This window comes from Gnatocerus cornutus, chromosome 8 (genome assembly GCF_029298725.1).
Source record: "Gnatocerus cornutus isolate USDA-ARS CGAHR chromosome 8, icGnaCorn1.1, whole genome shotgun sequence".
NCBI lineage: Eukaryota > Metazoa > Arthropoda > Insecta > Coleoptera > Tenebrionidae > Gnatocerus > Gnatocerus cornutus.
Genome location: NC_142240.1, coordinates 14837573 through 14862229, shown reverse-complemented (window position 1 = coordinate 14862229; position 24657 = coordinate 14837573). Strand labels below are relative to the sequence as shown.

The 24657-nt window shown below is 38.8% G+C and overlaps 2 protein-coding genes across 3 annotated transcripts; both read left to right on the top strand.

Moving 5' to 3' along the window:
- Positions 1-485: 485 nt before the first annotated feature.
- dpp (decapentaplegic morphogen) lies at positions 486-11346 on the top strand. Of its 2 annotated transcripts, none has more exons than XM_088044350.1 (3): positions 486-1025; positions 8377-8664; positions 9960-11346. In XM_088044350.1, the coding sequence occupies exons 2-3, from the start codon at positions 8385-8387 to the stop codon at positions 10805-10807; spliced, it is 1128 nt and encodes a 375-aa protein (XP_087900476.1). In that variant the 5' UTR covers positions 486-1025; positions 8377-8384; the 3' UTR covers positions 10808-11346. The 2 variants fall into 2 exon arrangements, with proteins under 2 accessions (XP_087900476.1, XP_087900477.1); XM_088044351.1 differs by lacking the exon at positions 486-1025 and adding an exon at positions 6936-7099.
- A 9362-nt stretch (positions 11347-20708) lies between these two features.
- Positions 20709-23598, top strand: LOC148170212 (transmembrane protein 62-like). The gene is made up of 9 exons (XM_088044329.1): positions 20709-21056; positions 21109-21358; positions 21405-21864; positions 21909-22064; positions 22112-22382; positions 22432-22513; positions 22562-22809; positions 22855-23138; positions 23191-23598. Exons 1-9 carry the CDS (start codon positions 20883-20885, stop codon positions 23267-23269), a joined length of 2004 nt encoding a protein of 667 aa, XP_087900455.1. The 5' UTR covers positions 20709-20882; the 3' UTR covers positions 23270-23598.
- Positions 23599-24657: the final 1059 nt, after the last annotated feature.

The window sequence follows — 24657 nt, the reverse complement described above, 5'->3', positions numbered from 1 at the left end:
CTGGTTGCCTTTACTAAGACTCATCAAAATGTTTGTTTTTGTTATTGAAAAATTGATCACGATAAGCATTAACTAACAAATGATGGTTATATAAAATCTCTTTGTGTAGCGGAAGAAATATTTTCTAAAGACATAACTGCGTCGTTTCTGAGAAAAATTATGTAATTTGTTTACGGCTTGTGCCGCCTTGTCTTTTATTGATGGACGGCTTTTAAGAAAATGGTACCAGTCCATAAAACCCTTGAAAAGTCATTGTCGCCGCCACCGTTATAGTTGACTCCATTCATAATTCTAGGTGCCAATAAAACTAGAAATTGTGAAAGAGAGTTTTACGATCTTGTAAACTAATTTCCGGTGTCTGTAGTACTCGTACATATTTACAAGGTGTTATAAACTAAGATTTCTTCAAGGGCTACGTTGATCAGGTAGAACGCGCGCCCCGCTAAAAATGGCGTGTAACTCCGCCATTCCACGCAAAAGAACGACCAATCAAGCGTTTCTGAGATAGTCGTGCCAATGGGATCTGATTTATGCGAAGGCACTTCACGTATGCTAATCTAAAGAAAAAAGTAGCTTAGGCTACTTATCGCCATATTAGTGCAATTAATCTCAGTATGTTAGAAGGCGCGTTACGCGACGCCGGTCCAAAAACGTTGAAAAAATTGTGAAATCGCGTTGGGAGCGACCAGTGGAAGTCGACACCAAGTCTGGTTCCAGTCTGATCGAAAACATCGACACCAACACATATCGCGCGTAATTATAAGTGAAGAGTGCAAACTGTGACTTTACCAATAAAAACTGACGAATGCGTAGGTGCCGTTTCCTAATTTACTCAATCTACGCGACTTGGGAATTCTAGTGTTATGACCACAGTGTTCTGTGACGGTTACTCGAACAGTTTTTCTTCTGAGGACGTTCAACAGCATCCTGCGGGAGATGTAGCTGCTGTCTGGATCCTGACGAACAACCCTCAAACTGCTGTGTCGTAACGACAAGGATTACGGAACACTGCGGGACACCAAGAGGTAAATTTTACACGCGAAAATGGACTTTTTCAACGATCCAACACAGAAATCTTTTTCTGTTTTTATTGGACAGGAAAAGCACAGATATTTCCGTCGCTCGGTGCTCTCTGCAGACTTTAAACAAACTCATTGAAAATTGTTATTTAGTTTAAACCGCACACGTATTATTACGGTAATTATATCTATTTTTATATAATAATTAAAGTCGTCTCTCTATGAAACATTTTTAAATAATCCAAACTATAGTGCATCAATTTTATCTATGAATTCTAACTTAAAATTTGAATTTGTGGTCGGAGCTCCTTCGTGTAGTCAATAGTCGGTAAATAATACTGTTTGAAGTGTGTGTTATTTTGCGAGCACTTGGAAGCGTTTTAAAACAGGCTCGTAAAATTCATCTCAGAACAAGGCATGCATTTTCAACAAGTGAAATTGACAATCAAAGTATCCCACTTTCTTGCTCTGTTAAATTTTTTGAAATACCACCACATGTTGAACTTAAATCAGAAGTGCCCGTTTTGTTACAAACTTGAAAAATTAGGTACAATACGATGTAAGGTTTGAAACTAATTCAGTTGATTCAACCGATTTGGGGAAATGATTACATCAATCACGTGCTGGTTCGGCGTGATAATTCGCTTGTTTGCAGTGACAATATTCCTCATAATGTGGAATTTCAAAAACAAATTTAAAAAGGGAATCTGATTCTCTCAGAACTTTCCAAACAGGTGATGGCAAATCTGATAGGTTTTTACAAAGATCTGTAATGACTTAATTTAGTTTGGGCAGGAAAGGAAAATACTTGTTTACGTCTACTGCTCCTTTTTACAAGAAATAAAATGATCTAAAAGACAAAAATGTCATAAAAAGTAAATGCTTAATGCTAAAATGTTCAATAAATTTGTATTTACACTTCTGACGGAACGGATTTGTTGCACATACTTTTTTGCTAATGATGAGTTTAATTGCTTTAGTTTCTAATTTTACTTTGTAATAAGCAAAAAGCATCCTGTCAATAGGAGCTTCATGAAGACAATTTATAAACAAATTGAAAAATTGGTAACTGCTTGGTGGTAAAAACGTGATTCCTGGAAAGCTAAATTGAAGCTATAAAGAACAAAAAATATTCCTGACGCCGCTCCTGTGAGTAAACATTTTGCAACATTTCACTTTTGAGAACTGTTTATCTGATATTACTCAAAGGCCAGTTAATAACTAAATGATTCATCTTTCTCAAGAAACTACAGAGTTGTCACCGCGAAGATTGTTTTTGAGCCCATGTTTTCTCCATTTAAATAAATCCTGAAACAATGTCTCATTTGAATTCCACATTGCGAGCATGGTCAAAAGAATTAGGTCAAAAAGTGTTGTCTTAATCTGATGCGATTTCCGAACAACACTTTAATGGCGTATTCATGTTGAAATGAATTGAGATTCCGTCACAACAACCTAAGGATTATCTTGTCAGCATTAAAATTATATATTTGTTTGACGTTATACGGGATAATTTTAATATAGATTCCATGCATGACTGAATTTTAGCCTAATTTAATTTAGAACACGAATTTAGCATTAGAATTTGATAAGTTGTCATGAGGGAAACTAGTTTGAACGGAATTCTCAGGCAGTGGAGGCCCAAAAACAGTTCACACGTCATGTATAAATTTTTAATTGGACTCCCGTTATAAGTAGATTGTCGCAAAACCTAACAAATAAGACGTTTTCTCGAACAAACACATCCGCTTATTCGCATTAATGGTTTCTGATACACAGAAGCCTTTTGGAATGTTTGTAATTGCCACTAGCCACGCCAACCGTGAGCGTAACTGTGAAATAAACGTAAGAATTACGTTCGCACACAAACTTTAAATTTCAACACTTTAACGGACTTGAGAAAGAAATTTGGAATTTTCGAATCGTTGCATTCATACTAGCGAGGAATTTGACGTCAAAACGAGATTCCTCAAGACTTGCCCGACATGATTTTAGTTAATGTATGATGCAGCCTTGGCCAATGGTAAAACAAACAGAAACGGATGCAAGAGTTCTAATTGTTGCTAATTCGACAAATGCGAAGGAGGTTGCTTGGCAAAGGAAGGACGTGCAAATTGGAGGACACGTCACTACTTTAGCAAGTCCTGGTCAAAATTTTAGACATGATGGGGTCGTCTTCGGTTTTTCCCCGCTGCACCTTTTCCTCTCAAGAATGTGAAACCCATCGCGCTGCAGGTTTATCCCAGCACCCAACGCAGAGCATGGCATCCGAACGCCGCGAGCTGTTGCCAACCAGTTTGGTTAGATTGTGGACATCTGTCCTCTGTGTATTAATGTCACTGCGCGGAAACTTTTCCAATAAGTGTTTATCAACTTGCATATGCATGAGTATTTCAGGTTGCTACGAGGAAGTCACACCGTGCATTTTTCTGGCCACCAAATGGTCCAGAAGGTGGTTGTCCGGTGAAAAAATGTCGAAATCGAATTTTCCCCCCATGACCATTGTAACTGTGTCATCAACAACGTGTGGAAACGTACGAAGATATGTAAACAAATTTTTCACATTCCAAAAAGATGACATCAAATTAAGTAACAAACATATTTTTTATTAATCAATCACGCGGAACTTCCGTGGAGGAAACATGAACATGAGTTCCGTTTTCCAAACCACCGAATCTTTTCGCAGGAATTCAAAGCGAGCCCCCGATAAACCGTTCAGACAGGATGATTCACAAAAACGAGCTTCGTATTTTTGCACTACACGCCCGTAATGAGCCTCAAAAAAAGCCCCGCATGAAAAAACCTATTAATTAAGCAAAACAAACAAAGAGAACTGATCAGAGAGCGCGGGAATAACGCAAAACGACGAAGAAATCCAAAGCGGTAGTGAACACAAAGATTGTATCTTGGTGATGATGTTCCTCCGCCACTGGTTTGATCCTGCTTTCCTGATTAAATGCGAGTGGAAGCACAGGTGTGCTGAGTATAAGTCACGTGTGGCCTGGCTTTCAGAAAGCATACAAGAAAACGAGACTTGTTGCCGTCGTGGAGCTTCAAAGCTTTAAATTATTGCGACGCAAGAATGAATTCGGAAGGTGTGGTTCGTATTAAAAATCAAAAGTCTTTGAACGCTAGGCATGAAAATCCGCGTTCCAATTCCGAAATTAAGGTCGTTGTGGAAATCGTCAAGGTTGGGCAGTTTTACAAAATTTCGAGCTTTTAGCGATGACTCACGTTTACCCTAATTAATAATGCAATGATTCACCGGCGGCCTGAATTTTTGACGAAAATCCTGCTGCCGTCTCTGCATACCAGAGATAATTAGAAAATATCTTACAAGTATTTAAATTGAACGAGTGTTTTTCTGGTACCAAATTGTATAAAATTGTGTAAAAACATTTGACACGTTTAGCTTAAACTGGACCATAACTCATTGTTTAATGGTTTCATTAAAATACCAAACTGGTCTTTAAATATTTAAAATCTTGGAACTTACACCCAAAACTTCGGCCATTTATCTGCAGCTAAGTGATTAAAATATGTTCTACTTATCATTCGTATGTTTTTTTTATGCAAATCGGTTTTTAAATTTGTTTCCTTTATTAATCTTTTCTCCATTAAACACACACGAACAAGATAATTATTGGCGGCTGATGGAGGAGCTTTCCACGAAAAAGAGCCACGAATTTTTGCCGGTCTGGTGATGCGTAAATTTCAACGATGACAGAGTTTGTGGACAAATTATGTCATTAACTTGAATGTGGACGACCTCTATTTACAAATTTCTCTTTGCTAGACAGCATGACGCTGCTAAGACAATAGTATTTTACTACTCACAGGAAACCGAGGATTAACTTTGTCATTATATTATCGTTTGTTTAGGGCACTTTCTTATCAGACACCTGCTAATCTCCCGTTTGAGGCAAATTAACGCCAAATCCGCTTTCCTTTCAATTTCTGTTTGTAGAAAGACGACGCGAAAACTCTGATCCTGGCAGGACCTTCCGAAGCGACACACTTTTACGTTGTTGACAAGCTCGGGTCAACGAGTTTATTTATAACACTCTCGCATAATACAGCCCGAAGGCAAAATCTAAATAATGCCGCATTGCAACATAATCCACACCTTGGAATTGGATCAAACAATAAAAAAATCCAACTCAATTCCCTACAATGTTCGAGAGTATCTTCGGTATTATTGGTTTGCGATTGGCTGTGAGTAAAACAATAGACCAACCTCGATAAGCCAGGTAACCTGATATTTCAATTAATTTTATAATAACAGCGCTTGATTTATCGTCTTAACTCGGACAACGCTGGAAGAAAATATTCTGATAGTCGTGACCAGCGCACGATGGCGCTTTCATCCTTTTCTAACATTGACTTGAAAGAAAGAGGGGAATGGAGACGTGTTTACACCCATATGGGTTTTATTTAGAAAGCCATTGGTGCCCATACGTCTCTTAATGCAACAGGTGTGTTTTATTCGTGGTGGATGGATCTTCGTCGTCTTTTTATTCAGTTCTGGTAGTAAATATCGGTGCTTTTTAATAGCAAAGGGTTAATCTTTGTTTATTTTTGAACGATGGGTCATTATTCATTGCTTTTTTATACGGGCGGTCTTAACTCGGGTAATTAAAGTCATAAATTTTCAAAATTTCAACACATAACTGTTCCTTTTTCTTCTCTTTCTTCGTTGTTTTTTTACGCACAATAATAGATGCGTGAAAATCGTCACACCTCTCACAATTCGGATTAGTACACCTAGAACGTGTTAAATTGCTTTTAAATAACGGATTTATTAATTAATTGAATGGTATAAGGCAATTAATGGCAATTTGCACCTACGCGAATTAAGCCAACGATTGCGTTACTTAATTAATTAAGGCTAGGCACCATAATGGCCTTTGTGCTTATTCGTGCCGTTTCGAGGACGCACTTTTTGATTGACTGCAATTAGAGAATGATTTGTTCATTTTTCACGCCACGAAATCATCAGATTTTTGTTTGTGGAGAGCTACTGTTAAATTTGAGTTATGTCACTTGTGTGGGTAATGGAGAAAGTGGTAGGAAAAGCAACTGTAAATTTCCACGCAGGGCTTGGATTACTTAATCGATGATTATAATTCGACGTGGAGAAAAGACAGAGATGCTTTCAAAATAAACAGTTTTGTTTCTACGTTTATTTGTCCAAGTAGACACTGTTTTGTCTATCAAGCACTCTAAAAACGAGTTAATTAAAGTTTAATTAAACATTTTCGAATCGGTTATTAAAACTGTTAAAAGCTTAAAATCCGAAATTTTCAGTTCGTAAAGTCCGTAAAATGGCCACAAGCAGGTCACTCTCGACATTCACTTGATATATTTTTAATTCTCGAAAGTGAGCGCGTGAAAATGTAATCTTTGAGCTGTCTATTATGCCCATGAACCCAACAGGTTCCTCCTTAAAAATCGCGACCTTCAGAGAATAAAAAATTGTGTTTTGAATTAAAAAGGATCAGAAATGTGAAAAAGAAAGAATTGGTGTGGTCGAAAATATTAAGAGCAGCTGTACAAGTTGGTGCTAGTCTCAACAGATTTGGAATGTGGTAAAATTTAATCACCGTAAAGTTAATTTTGTATGTCCATTCTGGTTAATTATTCTCTTCAGTGATTCCTCTCTCCCGAGAATTTAACCGAGCCAATTGACCCAGCAATTGCGTCCATGATTAAAAGCGTTCATCAGTAATGAAGATCGGTCCTTTGGCGCGCCATCAAAAAGTCGAAAGCGAATAATCCGTGTATCTCGTGAAAAGCGACTCCTCACAGACACAATGGGCCCAACAAATACACTTAAGTATTGTTTGATAGTCGCACGTGTCGTGTCCTATACTTTGCTCTGATTGGTCGTCCAAGACCCCACACCTTAACTCATGCACAGGTAGAGGGTGGCATCCTTCTTCATCAGTGTTGTCCTGGACGACTCGTTACCACAACGCAGTTAGTTTTCTTTTCAATTCGGAACTAATACGAAGTGAGTGCTGTAAATGTGGCAGTTGATTGTTGCTGTTGGATTATACGAGTAGGGGCCAGCGAGAAACGTAAGTTGTTTTTCGTGTATATTGCGGCATTGAAATCACCATGATTTATTAAGAAATCGATGGTAGTGAGCTTCGGTGGGCACAGACAGCTCGGCGCTATCGTGCCATAATGGGAAATCAACTTGCCATAACGAGATGGTGTTGCGTCTTCGTGCTCGGTGCTAATAATATCGAAAATATCTGATATTTTTTCAACAAACAACCTTGTAATAGTTTATCCGTTCTTGCATACACCCATGGATGAACAAGAACGAAATCCGTGGTTATTATAACGGATCAGTCTTCGTTCTCCTCGGGCGAAGATCGCTTCGCCAATGACATGTGGGTTGGTATTAACAATTCCAAGTCAGTTGTAGTAAAGAGAAGAGACTGCTTGGAGCTAGTCGAGTGAATAGTTTTGGAAGTTGCGACTCGAAGAGACCGCATGTCAGCTTTCTCCAGCCGTCGCTGAAAGGTGAACAAGTCCAACTTGCTTGACCTCTCCACTGCCATGTTGTGCTAGCGCATGCCATATTCATTATAAGTTAATTTACTTAATTTTACTCGTGACGTGGTTTTGGACCAAACCGTGAAAGCTCGCACGGGAGCTTCTTTTTTTCAAGACACGCGTCCCGGTGAGCTTTCGCCGAACCCAACACTCATCTCGGGGATTAGACCTTCTCACGGATAATTACCCCCAAAGACGACAGGTTGAGGAGTTTACGACGGGGCAGGCAAAGACCAAACACAGTCAAAAGCTCGCTTTATCAAAAATGAGTGGAAACAATTTTTGCAAAAATAACAAACGCGACGCTCAATCAACAAGAACAGGTGTTATCTGTCATATTTGCTCATAGCAAATACTTTGCCACCTAACTACGCAAATGAAGAAAATGTTTGCATCAATTCCACACCTGTCGCGGCCATATTTTAGAAGAAAACGCCAATGAAAACAATAAAAGTCACTTCCTCGACTCGTAAATTGAATGATAAGTTGTTGTCGCGTAAGTCGTTGCAGTAATTATTAATTATTCAGTATTTGTAAATGCGTCATCCGAGCATTTGAATAACACCCAGAAATTGCATCGGACTAAAGTTCAAGGAAGTATAAATCCTCGCTTCTCCGAACACTATAATTTTTATTGTTGATTCTCGACTCGTAAAAATGTGCCGATCAAATATTTGCAGGAACGTAGCTACTTGGCAATTAACACCGAAATACAACTACCGATCACGTGTGCTTTTCGAAATACGCTAACGGCAAACAAATCAAAGTTCACTTTTTCATTTCTTTTCAGGTATCGCGATGCGTTTGAAAATGGTTTTGTACATCATCACCATCGTGTGCTGTTGGGGTAAAACCTTCTCCAACCCCCAAGAACTCCTCAATGAATTTAAAACCAACATCCTTCCGATTTTCGGAATGAAAGATCGTCCGAGACTCAGCGGCACAAGACCTTACATTCCTGATGACCTGAAAAAAATTTACGAAGCTCATAACAACTTGGAGTATGAAACGGCTTCGTTACCACTCCCAGGGCTTCACACCAGGAGTGCCAACACAGTGCGAAGTTTCGTGCACGTAGGTAAGCATCAACGACTTAATCCCTCAATTCAAAGAAGAAAGGTCACTTCTAATCTTGTTAATTTTAAGTTTTATTGCGGTCTTACCCGAGAAATTTACCTGATCTTAAAACACTTGCCGCCGCGATGAAGAGTATTGTGATCGTCCCACTTTCGCTACTTCTTTGCGTTGAATTGTGACTGGAAGTAGGGCGAGTTTGTATTAACGAAATTCTTCTTTTTACACTTAATTTCTTTCCTCGTGTCTCATCTGAGTGCGGAGAAGAGCACTAACTGTCAATCTGAGAGGTAATTACACAAGTCAATGAGCAGTTTCACGAGGAATGCCGCAGGGGAGACGACTTGGTCCAATTCTTTTCTCTTATGTGATTTACCTTCGGTTATGAAACGTTCTGTCACTGCAGGCAGCCCACAGTGTTATATAAATAATAATATCGCACTTGAATTGATCGAGTGTGTGCAGATGGAAGCGCTTTTTTCATCTGAAGCGTGTCGCTTATTTTGAAGGGTACTGACCAAAGTCCAAGCGTTTTTAGAAAACGTTTCATTCACTGAAGAAGCATATTTCCAATTATATTAATGTCTTCCCAGCTGTCAAAGTAAGATTTTTTAACACCCGAATCAATTTTAAATTTCAATCTCAAACAGCAATGACAGGGAATTTAACATGGGTTGGTAGCCCTGTTTTGTATCCAGTTTGTAACTTGAAGACTGTCATGATGATTACAATCTAAAATGACATTTTTGCATATCAATTAACGGTTTACCTCAAATTAAAGAGTTGCTTTGACACAACAGGCAGTGCTACCAACTGATTTTTTTTTCGTAGGTATGTCTGTTTGTGGACATGTAGTTTTTTGTTTTACATTAATTATAATTAACCGCAAAGTTTGTTTTTTATATAACAGGTAATAATTAAAAAAATTATCAAGTTGGCGTTCTGGGTTGCAAACAATTGGACGTATGTCGAAAAAAACTATACAACATAACCTCACTGCAATTAACGATTTTCAAACTGCTGGGTTGGATATGTGAAAAATTTGAGCAATGAAACAGACATAAAATAAACGAGAGTTAACAACCCAACGACATACTAACTTAAAAAATAATCCAACCGGTCTGTCGGTCAAATGTCAGATGCGATAATATGAACTAATAAGAGACATGCGTTTATTACTACGTTTTCTTTTATCAAAATAGTAATTGTTAATTGATGACTTTTTATTTTTCGGTTTTATCAAAGTAATGGATGCGACGAGAAATTCGGTTTATTAACTCATGATTTTTCCTTTTCCAGAAAGCCCCATCGACGAGAAATTCTCCACCCCCAACAAATTCCGCCTCAAATTTGACATCTCCTCCATCCCCAAGCACGAGAAGCTGAAGGCGGCGGAAATCAAGCTAACTCGTGAAAGTTTGGGGTCGTCCACATCTCCCCATTACCGCCTCCTCGTCCACGATATAATCCGTCGTGGAATCAAAGGAGTGAGCCCTCCGATCATGCGGATCATCGACTCTAAACTCATCGATACTCGTGGGAACAGTAGCGTCAGTATCGATGTCTTCCCGGCTGTTGAGCGGTGGTTGGCTGACCCCAAATCCAACCATGGAGTCTTAGTAGTGCTAGTGCCTCCTTCCAAACACACTCCTTCAGAGAGGCACATACGACTCCGTCGCAACGCTGATGTCGATTGGTGGCACAAACAACCCGTTTTGTTCACCTACACCGATGATGGGAAGAATCGTCAGAGGACGAAAAGAGAGCTGGCTAATCTTAGGCCGAAAAGAGGGTTTCCGCGGAAAAGAACGCCCTTGCGGAAAGGAGAGAAAGATCCTTGCAGGAGGCGACCGATGTACGTCGATTTTAAAGATGTTGGTTGGAGCGACTGGATTGTTGCTCCTCCAGGGTATGACGCATATTTTTGCGCAGGACAGTGCGAATATCCCATGCCCGAGCATCTCAACACCACCAACCATGCCATCGTGCAGAGTTTGGTAAATTCCGCGAAACCTGCAGAAGTACCAAAACCCTGTTGCATCCCAACGAGCCTTTCCTCGATATCGATGCTCTACGTGGCCAGTAACGAAAGAGTAATACTTAAGAATTACAAGGACATGGTAGTCGTCGGCTGTGGTTGTCGATAATGTCCTTGGAACTTCTTCCGTAAGGATACTCATCTGTGATTAGGTTGGTGGGCGAAATAAGAGGAATTTTTCTCAGTGTCTGTGATCCTGTAACGAACTCGAGACTGCTGGCAAGTGTATAAAATCCCGGTGAAAATGACTGATGGGTGAAACCCGAAAAAGTGGAACTTTCTTTCTCTTTCTCATCTGTGATTGTAAATTCTAACGCGAAAGAACTGGACGGTGTTGGAGACCTGCACCCTTTGATCCGTTTTAAACTGTTTATTGATTGTTAACCAGTTATCTTTCACGTGACTGAAGCGTGCTTTTATAATGTATCAACTGCAGTCGATGTGAAAGTTAAAGTCGGAAATCTACTTGGATTAGAATATCGAGTCAGTGTAATATATTAGTACCTGGATAAGGAGTATTTATTGATTATTTTATAGGTATGTGCATATTGTACAGAATAATTTGTAATATAATTTGACAATTCTTATTTCTTAAAGTTACGTAAGCTTTTGTACAGACTGTATATATTAAAATATTTTATTCTATAACCACTATTTTTCTCAACCACGAACGAATTTTTTCCAGAACTCAAAAGCTTTATTAAGAACTCAAGAAAGGTAAGTGTCGTTTCAAAGAAGTTTAAATAGTACGTCAAAAATTAATTTTTGAGAATTTTAGCGGTTCGTTACAATCTTCGACACAAAGTTGAACTATTTATTGCCAGGATCGGTTCTTAAAATTTCTTAAAATTCATAGTTTAAATAATTGCAAATTTCCAAAACTTTAAAACTGGCTCATCATTCTCTCTATTTAACAAATCAAATGTTTTAAAATTGACCAGAACTCGGTTCCACGATTTTTAATTTACGATATACGGGGTGCTCATAAATAGTTCCCACCACCCACCGCAGCTTGGTGCGACTAATTTTATGAGACAATTTTAATTTTCCGCTTGTTAAATTTATTCCTTACACTTAGTTTATTTAGGTAGAAAAACAAAAGAACACGATTTTGTGAAATTAACTAGAACAAAAGAATCAATTTCTGTTCTTTTCGTCTCGTTTCCGTGTCGATTACGAATATTTTTGGTGTGAAATTTCGATTAACGTGGTTGTCGTCACTTGGTGTGCCATATTCTAGGCCCAATTTTCACATGCATTCGAGTGTGGTTAACAAGAAGGTAAAAATCGAAGCGGCGAAACGGCTCTCCACTTATCCACGAAATCTGCCAGTTGGAATGGCAAAAGAGGCCGTCCCGCCGGTGGTGAGTTGTTATTAGAGATGTGAAATGGCATAACTTGGTCGTAATCTGCGGGTGGCAAATAACCGTGACAGCGGTGATTTCGTCCTGGGAGGCACAGCATCCGGAGCGGCTCGGGCCGTGTTATTACTTGAACTCGTTAAAGAGCACACTCAACTCCCTAATTGGTCTAGTAGACCTTGTCAGACAGTTCCAATAACGTTTGTTTTTCACCGCTTCTAGCCTGATGCAGCCGAAAATTCACACAAGTTTCGTCGTCTAACCGAACGTTGGAATCTCCGACCAAATCACGTTCATGGAATTCAATTTGATACGAAAAATGAGTCGCTTAATTGGACGATTATGAATTTCTATTAATTTTTAAATGAGACTCTTTACTGCTTAAATTCTTCAAATACCGAACAGATTAAATCTGAGTCTTTCCAGCATCCGTCTTGGCAAAAAATCTAGCAAATGCCATAAAGGGATCATTAATTCCCAACTTATCATTACCTCCAAGACTTTTAATATCACTCCAACCATTGCACAAAAAATGGTCTATGAAATTATATATTTGAAGCACAGGTGCTCCTTTTTATGACCAGAAAAAATGCCAAATTATAATTTATACGCCCGAGAAATGTCTTTTAAGCATCCTCATCCATCATCATTATAGTAAAAGAGTAAGATGTCATGAATTACGCTCGACTTAATCCCCTTAAACACAATATAGACCGTGATAGCTCTTTTACGCTCCGTAAAAAAACATCTTCCTTCCCGTTTTCGGTACCATTAGCGACGGTAAAGAAGATGAAGAATGATAAAATCAAATAGGAGGTTAGGTGTGAAATCCCGATTACTGTGCTTGTCGTGGACGAAATTTATGTCATTGCAACGATGAAATTATACAACAAATAAATTTCTTGAGGTGGATGTATCCCTACGTGACAAGAAAAGAGAGAATTTAGCACTTTTCTGACAGCGTGCATTTTATTATTTAAGTTTAGAGGCCTTGAGAGCAACAATTTATTGGTGTTTTAAAATGAATTTTTTGTCTTGTTGCCTGCTTGCGCCACCATTAAAATCTCTATTTCCAGGACCTGAAATTGGAATTAGAGCCATTTCAGACATAAACCCTCGTAATTGTTGTGGAAATGAGCATTTAAGTAGTCACTTGAAAAGTTTATGGCGTTTTAAACAGTCAACTAATTAGTAGGTAATAGCAGTTTGATTTGAACGCGACGGGAACAAAAGATCTTTTTTGTTCTGTTAACTGTCGTTGGCTTCAGCGGCTTGTTTTCAATGGATAATTTCCATATCAATTGATCCCATTGGTTGGAACTCGCTACGTAGCTACGACCGAAGAAGATTTATGTCGCATGAAGGAAATGTACAGCATGCAACAAAAATAATGAAAAGGAGTAATAAATATTCCAACATGATGTATTGTGAGTAACGTGTTTCTCTATCTCAATTAACGTAGTGGAACGTAGCGTATTATTTTTTGTTGTTGTAAATGTGGCGTACACATCATAATTCAGAATGGACCTCACACATTAAGAAAAAATGCGGTTTTCCCAGCACACGGCTGAAATTATTGCTCAATTATGTTCTTATCACGGTGATAAAGTCGAAGATTCGAGAGGCAAATTATCAAGCACCCTTCTCATGGTCGCAGGTACACTTCGAGACAACTTTAATGACACGCCATCTCCGCGGCCCAGATAAGAGCTTGTCGATTTCCACTGTCAAGTTATCATCTCCGCTACCTGACAAACCTCTCCATTTCTAATGGATTTCTTCCAAACAAAAGCATCGCGCTGATGGTCTCTTTATCTCTCCACCCATTCCAGGAACCGCCAAATTCCGCGATGGTTTTTTGTTCGGCGAGGTATGCAAAGCAGGTATCTCGATCGCGGTCGGCGTGTACGAATTCGGGAATGTGAAGCAATTGTCTTTTCGAAGCTAGCTAAGGTCTGATTGATTTGTAGCGGGGTCCCATTAGAGCGGGCGAGGGCCGCCCACGGCGGATGGGCAAAGCCGACCGCGGCCACCCCGAAGTCCGATAACCAGCTAGGAATGCGCGCTCCCTTCACTTATCATCTCAGAACAAAGAACCGACCAACACACACTCATCACGGCGTCATTAACAAACACAGGAAAAACAAACTCAAGTCATGGCACACCTGGGTGGTTCATTCCGACCAGAATTGGTCTCTGCACCCCTCCGCCTTCACGATACCCAAATAAAACAAATCGGATATCGTGATTCGGGCGGAATGCGGCCGCTCAGACCCGGTGTCGGCAGGATTCTCCCGCGGATGCAGGACCACGGACATCCCCGTGAAGGAGCTACGCCTTCACCATCGCATCGGCGCATCACCAACCTCACCCCGATGAAAAGCCCAATCCACACCACACATGAAATTATTTTCTATTTATTTAGTCTGCAAAAATTTTTATTTATCTAGCCGCCTGTCCCTTGCGAACGTGTGTCTGAACTTGACGTCAAATAATTCATAGATGTTAGGAAATGACATTTATGAAGACGTACGTTCAAAGTTTAATAACCAAACTGGATCTAGGTACCAATTTACCCAACATAAGTGTGAGAAAGTTAAAATTAAATGAGTAATGACTAATTTGTTCCTATTTAATATTGCACTTTCATTTCCTCTTAAGATGAGCACTGGAGTCAAATCTGTCCGCCAAGGACTAAAAATCAGTCAAAAAAAGTGAAACAAAGCAATTAAAAAACAAACGGCACGCATTCCAGACTTCACACAGTGCCACATTTTCGGCGCGATTGCCCGAAATTTTTGTGCGTTGACGTCAGTTCCTCATTGTTCTTTTTATCAGTCCTATTCTTAATAACTGTCAATCTATTGAGATTTGGAAGGTTTGGTATGCCACCCCTCGGTGCGACATTCCAAGCCCATGCAGAGATCTAGTGCAAAGGTATTGTATTACCTGCAATAAACTTAAGTGCAAAATCATGCTCAGTCCTCACGAGGTACCACTTTACGGTGCCGGCTTCCGGTCTCTTAATTCACAACACTGTCAAGAAAAAGATGCCGTAGATAATAAAAGTTTACCGGCGATCGTTTTGCATTCCTTGTTACGTTTTCGACATTCCTTCATTTAATCAAGTGTGAAAACACCCACAGAAAGGACGACAATTTCCAGGATTCCTTCTGAAAATGATGAATGAGTCCGAAATGTCCTTCCAAGAGCAAATAGCTGGAATTCCGCGGCTCTTTGGCGGCGTTGGTTAAGAAAAATGCAACTAATGAAGTGTAAGCGACTAGTAAGAGATGTTATCAATGTAATCTCCAATTATTGCGGTAATTCAGTGGGCGGCCTGCAGAAAATGGAAAAAGAAGAATTTTCGAGGTTTCGTTCAGCGGAAGATTTCTCAATAAAACGTTAAGTAAATAATATGCCATCAAAACCATAAAATTTGGATTATTAATTCAAGACGAAATCGTGGGAAGCCGCTCGCATGTCTGACCAAAGCAACCAGATGGGTTAAAAAAACATCTTCGCGATAACGTCGTAAATAAAATTTGCTCCTGATGAACATCTGGACAATAAATGACCCAAAATAAAAACAAATCACACCCATCTTAAATGATTACATTAATTTGCATTTTTCGTGGGCTTGGGAACAAAAACTCAGGTGCATTGGGAGAAACAACCAATTATAACAAACTTCTTCATTATAATTAACTTCAAAGATAACGTCGTTCGTATCGTTTTAAAACATCGTATATTATCAATGAATAGTAAATAATGTTATAGCTACTAAAACAATTGTAATAAAACGACAAATTTTATTATGGAATAAAATTTTATCAAGCGCATTTAAAGCAACGTAATAAACAATGTCATGGGTGGTAAAAGAACTCAGGCTAACCTGAAAATACTACATACTGGGTGATAATGGGTTGGCCTCCCAGTCCTGACAGATAGACCCATGTACGGGGCGCCTGCCCAAACTTTGGAGCTTTAATTGGTAATTTTAGGACTGTCGCATAAACGCGCGTGGAACCTATAGCGTTACAACAGTCTTCTGGCTGTTTATATAAAAATGCGAGCTTTCCAGTTTTTCAAAAAATTCGCGTTTGTCCCTCGTGTAAGAGGAATTGTTGATGGTCCCCGGTAGAGTCGTTCCACCATCAAGTTGAGATGTTTCTCCTTTAACACGATTCTCGTATTATTCTCTCAGAAAAAATGGCATTCCTCCGTTCCTATCTGCTGTCCCATCTCGACTATTCCAACCTTCCCCGGACCACTAATACCTCCCTGATAAACACATCGATACAATTGAGTGCGCCACCGAGACAACCGAGACAAATTAGTAATGACAAGGAATCTTCGGTAATAATTCACACAGTGGCCATAAAAAGGCACTCAATGATGAGTCTTCTCGTTTGGTGGCTCATCGCCACAGATTAGTAAACATTTTAGTGGAATCCAGTGTACATATAGAAGTTGTTAGTTTGTTTGTTCAGTAGTAACTGTGGTTAATAGGTTAAACCGCTACAGTGACTGCACCTGTGTGCTCAACTAAAAGGTACTTTTTTTGAAGAACCGCCACCCATGCTCTGGTCACACTCTTTCACACGAAAATATTACATAAACAAGCAAAGGATGTTTACAAATACTAAACGGAGTGGCCACAACGCCACCGTTCTTTTATCTCTATTTTTAAGGGTACAAATTGGAGAATGGAACGCGTATTGGTAATAAGATACAACATCCTCTGAAGAAGCTGAGGCTGCTTTATCGACGGACGTGATCTCGAGGATCTGAATAAAAGACCATGAAGGAGATGCATCGGAAATATAATGCGGAGGGATGGACCCCTGGCAAGCTGCAACAAGCACGAGCGGTTGAAACAAAGATCCGGCGACCTCAGGTGGTAGAAGATCATATCCTCCATCATTCTTGACACTTGTTCGCTAAATAATTCATCAAAAATTACCGACGACCATTAAAATCCCCAAATTAAATTAAAATTATCCGCTCGTTGAGGTATTGCCCACAAAGATCTCCCAATCTGATATGGAGATTTTCGGCTTGTTATCGTCCAGATGTTCCGATTGTAGATTACGTGATCGATAAAAATACTCAGAAGAAACGGTATGGATCGAACAGGTGTTGAAGGGTTGCCACAAAAGGAAATACACCAGCAGTCACACCGAGTATGGAATCAACGCTCAGACGTTTTGCAGACAGGATCATTAGTAGATTTCAAGACTATGATTTACCTTTATCGGTTTTATATTTAAATTGGTTGATGAAATAAGGCGGCAACTATTTGGCCTGCGAAATTCCAAAGACTTTACTATGATGTATCGCCGATGTTACGATGTCTACAACCAACCCATATTTGTTCTGGGTTATTTATTGGTGCATTAATGAGCTTGGTGCTCCAAGGGATCTACTTGGCGCTACTGAATAATCATCATTGGGGGCATAAACGAAACAAAGCGATTTAGACAATTTGCATATATTGGGACTATGACATTATCTACTTAACTTGTCAGCACTGATTAATAATAATAATGCTAACAGCATTTATTACAATACAAGCTTGTTGACTTTTAGGTTCCTAAAATTTTGCCTTCAACAGAACTGCAATGAGAGCTCCTTCGAGCAAGTCGAATCAAAATAAAGTCCTCTTTCTCCACATATCAGCACATCTGGCACTGGTCCCCCAAGTGAAGTGTTTACACAGAACTCATCTAGTGATGGACACAGTATAAATTGTATAATTAATGTGAATGAGAATACAAATAATTTAAATGAAGAATATAATTGATTTAGGTGCACGAGGGACGAGAGGTGGATTGCGAAGATGAGCAAACAGCGCGTGTTTGGTTCGGAATGCGAACCCTCAGGCTGTGCACCTGGCGATCGAGGCCCCCCTCTCGACATATACACACATATACGTATATTCCTTTTTGATCTCCTGCATCGTATGCAGCCCTGGGAGGGGACCACGATGGGACACCCGGTTTTTATTACCACCTCTTTGGGACCGTGGAACGGCCGGCGAGATGAATGCCACAATATCCACGGATATCTTTGTTCTAAGACATCATCGCTGATGGCAAGTCTTCAGGAATGTTAATTGCAGCCCGGCCGGTCTGGTAGAGCAGTGACTGCGCCAGTGGCGGCGCGCGAAAACGGACGGAAAGGAAACAGACTTGGGAAAAATTTTGCGAGGACCAGGACCACCCGTACGACTGTTGTTCGAAGAAAATTCGAGACTCTTGTTCTGAGTGGGTTTCGCTGAAAGTTCCAGCTCAAACTCCCAAAGGACTTTCGAGTGGTAAAAGTGCCCGGATCTATGAAACTAACAGTTTGTGGTGACAAGATTTTGGCGGGGCTTGTAAATCGACACTTTTAATTTCTCAATTATTCGATATACGCCACTGAACTGCAGTGTCCCACTGCAGCGACCATCGGTTCCCACAATATCTACGAGGAGAACGCACGTATGTGTCGGCTCGCCATTCACAACAGAGGCTTCGACCATTTCATCCTTTGTGTTCCTGTCAATTGCATCAAGACAAACAATGCTCCCACGATCGTTCCCAAATGATTTATTTACTTATCTACTCATAATATTATGTAGATGACCACTCGCCATCCAAACCACAAAAAATACTACCAACACACGAGATATTATCAACGTGAAAATCGTTGGTAAGACAGTCGACAGCTTTGACTTCTTATTTATCGGCTTCGAAGATGGAAATTAAGAAAAAAAAAGAATGATGAGAGAGGCCACCTGGACGCACTTTTTGGTTTTAGGTTTTGGTCAAGAATGGTCAAAGATAAACCTTTAATTTGTTGCTTTTAGTGTGAGGAACTCTTGCAAAAAAAAATCCCGCCAAAACGGAAAATTTTACGCGTATACAAAACGACTTTAGCAAGCAATCTCGCTTAAACCAGTACGTGATATCGTATCTCTCTCTAATCGAAACACCTGCTGTATTATAAAATAATGTAAAATAAATAACAGATTAGTAGAAACAATTTCACGTAGGTGTCGAAAGGTATGCGGTAGTGACGAAATGAAGAAATAATTTTTAATCAAAATAAAGTAATCAGAAGTACTCGCTCGACTGAAAATCCAAACTCGCGGAACGAACGAAAACATGTACCTACAGCAAGATATGATTGGATTTTTTTCGCATTTTTTAACGTTATAGTTCCTTGTTAATCTGGCGCTGAGGGTGGTACAGAATGTAATGTGAAGATTATATGTACCATACGTGTTCACGAAGTGTAGCCAGAAAAAGACCGTCACTTCCATAATCGATTTATTTTCTTTGCAATAAGCCTTCAAATAATAGAGTAAACTAAAAAATAAATAAATCCAAGTGTTCCCAACGGCCACCTGGACGTCAAAGCCTCAATAGTTTTATAATTGTTAGCCAATAAATAAACCAGAAATGAAATATCCATGTAATTAAATCCATAATTGACGTCAAGTTATTTATTTTAATTTATTGTTAAAAGATTATATTAATATCTCCGTACATAACCGGTCCGATGGTCATCACAGTTTTAGATAAAAATAACTCCACTTGGAGTTTTAAGAAACCTACATTGTATTTTTACATTATGATAATAGATTTAATTTCCTGGAATGTAGATATAATTTTTTTGCGATCGCTGTTTTTTTATTCATTGCCAACTAGAGAAGGCCAAACCTCTTGTTTAGGTATATATTTTACATCGATAAATAATGCGCATTTCTTTACGATTCTCGATCTGCAAACCTCGTTTTCGCACAACTTTACACACACGCTGTCGGTTCAATGCCGATGTCGAACTTCAACTCATTTCCATTTTTTTCCAAAAAAGAGACACATTTTTGCATATTTTTCATGCTATATTTAACGACTTTACATGACTCAGCTCAAAAGAATTTTTTATTTCTTTATTTATAGCATGCACGCCTTGATTTCAGCAATCACACCTGAGAAATTTCTAATTTTAATTTGTTGGAAAATTATACGGTGACGGAAATAAAACCGAAAGTAAAGTGATCATGTCTACAAGTGCGCAGAGGTGAAGTAAACAAGCTAATTGTCTTTAAGGGACAGGATACAAAGCCACGAGCAGTATTTAGGGACACCCACAGGAACACTCGAACTTTGAAAGTTTGTGGGTTCTCAGCCCTTCCGGTCTAAACTAAGAACAGAGTCGGTTCCAGGATCCACCATCTACTCCAATTACCAATAAAATATTGGAGGCCCAATAAAAGTCTATATCTGAGATGCAACCCAAAATACAACATTCTCAACGGAAATCAGATTATTTTGTGTGAATGGAATACGATTGTTTGCTTCCTTGCCAGCAGAAAATTCAAGAGATTAACTTTACTTGCTACATTCCATTCACAACATTTAATTGGTAATAAAAATAAAAGTAATAAACCTGAGACAATATAAGACTGTTCCCACTCTTTATCAATGTCTTACAAAATAACTTAATAGTTTGTAGCTTACAAATATTGTTATCAAATTTCCCCAGACTCAAAAATTGTAGTATTTATCTGAGAATCGCAATTTTAAAATTGTCTTTTCGCGGATTTTTTTCAAATTAAACCTACCACAGCTACCGCCCTCTGGTGTGACGAGTAACTACTCTGCCGGCTGTCAAATGCAAAACGAAAATGTCAAATGTCACAGCATGATCCATGAATGTTTAAAATTATTTTCCTTTATAGAAACAAATCTAAAAATCCTAGTGTTGAAACCACCGCGGAATTATGATCAGTGAAAGTCGTTGTGATCAAAATCATAAAAGTTATTCCACATCATGAGGGTTTCCAAAGGAACAATAATACTTCTAGTCTCAATGCTACTAATATCAATATTCCTCGCAAATGTCGTAAATTTATTAAGTACTGATGGAATTTCGAACAAAACTCGAACCAAAGATAATTATTTAAGGGTAACCGATACGAGCGAACATCTAATTTGGTTTATACAAGTATGTTGAAAGTGTTGTGTAATATCATGTAATCCTTAACTTCGTTTTTTAGATTTCTGATTTACATATAAGCGCGTTTCAAGATCCTTTCAGGGTAACTGATTTGAGGGATTTTTGTCACCGCACTGTGGATGTGATAAAACCATCAGTGGTTGTAGCTTCAGGTGATCTAACAGATGCAAAGACTGCTGACCATATAGGGTCTCAACAATTAGAAAAAGAATGGAAATATTATAGAAATGTACTCAGTGAGTGTCATATTAGAGATAAAACTGTCTGGCTCGATATTAGAGGAAATCATGGTTTGTGAGGCAAATAAAACGTCATCACCTGAAACTTTCATTGTAGATAACTTCAATGTGGCTGGCTCACAGTCTAAACAAAATTTTTTTATGAACTACTCAATCCAGGGCCGGCAGCACCCTCGCTCTTATCTACATCAAGTCTCAAAGGGCTCTGAATTGTATTCTTTTATAGGCATTGATGCTTGTCTTGACCCAGGCCCTAGACGCCCTTTTAATTTCATAGGGAAGATTGGTCAAAATGAGATTGATGATATTAATAAGTTGATTGAACAAACTAAAGCTAGTGGAAGCAACTACACTGTGTGGTTTGGTCATTTTCCTACTTCCTGTATACTTAGTACAGGGGATGAAAGTGTTAGAGGGTTGATCAAGAAGGATCCAAAAGGGGTGGTATATCTTTGTGGTCATCTACACAGGCTTGGAGGCTTGGTGCCTCAGATGTACACTTTACAAAAGTCAGGGTTCTTGGAATTGGAGCTTGGCGATTGGAAAGATAACAGAATGTATGTAGATTGAATGGAAGAAAAGTCTTGATTTGGAGTTTTAGGTACCGTCTGCTCGCCATTGACCACGGAATGTTGTCTTTTGTGGATGTTTTTCATGGAGAGTGGCCTGTTGGGGTGATTACTAACCCCAAACATGCACTTTTTGTCAATACAGGGAAAGAGAATTTGGATAGTATGAGAAGCTCCACACACATACGGTAATTAAAAGCAATTTGGAAATATGAAAACTGTTTGATTAAATTAGAGTTCTGGCGTTTTCTCTGGGAGAAATAACCGCAGTCAAAATTCGAATCGACGAAGGAAAATGGATGGATTTGTACCATGTCGATGGTCCTTTATATGTAGTAAAATGGAACCCCAGAAAGTACCACTCAGGCCTTCATTCTATAGACTTACACGTCAAGGACGTTCATGGTAGAGAAAAATTCTACAGCCAACCCTTTGTCATGGACGATACTCGTCTAACGTTTAGTCTATTATCTCGGATAGCTCTTATGACTGATGCTAGTACTATTGTACGCAATCTTTAAAAAATCCAACAAGAACTAACGTCACGATTTTCAGTTCCGAATCATGTTTGCTGTTGCGCTTATTATGTGTGTTTCTCCTTTGATCATCTTGAGAGTACTGTACAAAATGGTTGAAGGTGAGAATGTTTTTATAACAACAAACTCATTATATTCCTTCTTTTAAGATAAGAAATTATCGGTTCCAAACCTTCGGGGAAACTGCCTTAAATTATGGCTGCGAAAGCTCTGGTTTTTGGCGACTGTGGACCGAGTGTTTTGGCCTGTGATTCTGTATCCTTTATACTTATGTTGCGGTCCTTGGTCGGTGGGCTACTTGGTGGAGGATCGCTTGGGTGTTATTTTCGCGTGGGGGATTTTTGTTAACGGTTCCTACTTACCGGGGTCTTTTACTTATGCTTACGGTTTTATCCAGGTAACTAAACCACGCATGTTAACTAGCCTGATTACTTTTTTATAGCTGGTGACATTCCAAGTCCCTCTAACATTTATTTTAGCCCATGGAGTTGACCACAGCATTCAATACAAAGTGTTGGATGCTCAAAAGAAAAAAACAATCTGTAGACACATAAGTCTGCATTTACCGTTTTTGTTGGTGTTTGGTATACAGTTGCAAATGGCCTATCTATTTTGGTTGGCGTATGGGACTTTGGCTTTTATTCTGGGGCCGTTACGGACGTGGTCAATAGTTCTGGCAGCAGTTTTGTGGTACAATGCTATTAATCTACCCGAAAAGTGCACAAGGTATTGGATTGATTTTATCAACATTAAGGAATTTATGAATGTTTTGTTGCAGGAAAGCGATACGTCTGTTGCAAATAGTACCAGTTGTGGACGCAAGTTGCAGTAGAATTCTCGATGTCAGGAAACAGTAGTTCGATTCTCTGTCTGTTTCATGTACTGATTGTAATGTAGCAATTAGAAAAATCGTGTTGTCTCTTTTTGCAATTATTAGTAGAGCCACACACTGTCAATCTGTTAATTTTTTTTCATCTATTTTTACAGTAATTGTGTTTGGCTCATGTGATAGCATTCGTTAGTATTACGTTTAGTAAATTTCCTTCCATTCCCAACTTATGTAAGAATAGTAAACTATTTTTATATTCCAATATTCCTACCAAATTTATTATCATTATTGTGTTTTTATTTTTTAGAACTCTATTGTATTGTTATTGTCAAATCTACAATAAACTTTATCCTAAATTTTTTGTGGGTTTATTGATCGTGAATTCAATTCTACTGTAGGATCGTTTTTAAGTTTAAAAATTGTTTGACACATATAAAAAAAAATTAAATTTAATTCCCATTTTTATTGATGATTTTTCTATATAAAATAAGTTTTGGGTTTTGAATTCGGCTGCACAGTGACAGTGCTTATTCATATCGCAAGTGTGTTGCATTGTTGGTTGTCTAGTTCACAGGAAAATTGTAAACGCATAACAAGTTTTTCGTCGAATTGTTTTTGAAATTAACATATTATTAGGTACAAAAGTGAACTAACAAATCTCTAAGACCCAATTAAAAAGAAACCATCTAAATAAGTAACGTAAATAAAATTAGCAATTGGTACAATTTCTTCCCCATTCTTTTTCTAAGTACATTTTTTTTATTATCTCCTAATCTGCATTAAATAATTATTATTTTTCGTTCCAATCAAGCTACATTTTATTTCCGGTTTTAAATAACAAAATCGTGCGCCGCCATCGCGATTCACGATATCCACCTCATCCACCTGTTCCACAAGAAAAGCGCATGCTCTAGGCATTCAGTGGGGTTCTAAACTCGTCCTATTTGTTACTGATAACCGCAAAAAGGCCAATAGAAGGTGGGGAATCAGCCCAACATCTCGCCAATGGTGATAATAGTCTTCGTACAAAACATTCAGTTATCGCTAAAATTACCCTCACTCTTTCCCACCATTGTCTTGCTGCGCCTATCTAGCCCTATCATAATTAAATTCCATTAGTTAGTGATAAGGTGGGGGTTCGATCGCGCTCTCATTTATCAGGGTCGAATTAGTAAGTTGCAGATTTTATGCGAAGATCTTGATGATAACAAAACCCGATAGAATTGTAATATTACAAGGTACATAGTCAAATTTAGATTTAGGTTCAAAACACGAAAAGAACAGTTTTCGTAGGTTTCGAAAGCCGCATTATAAATACATAGTAGAGTTCGGACGGACAAAATATGCAGTTATCGCTATGATCTGATCACTTTTACTACTTTCAGAGCTGAATTAAGGCTATGTCCTACCCCGGCC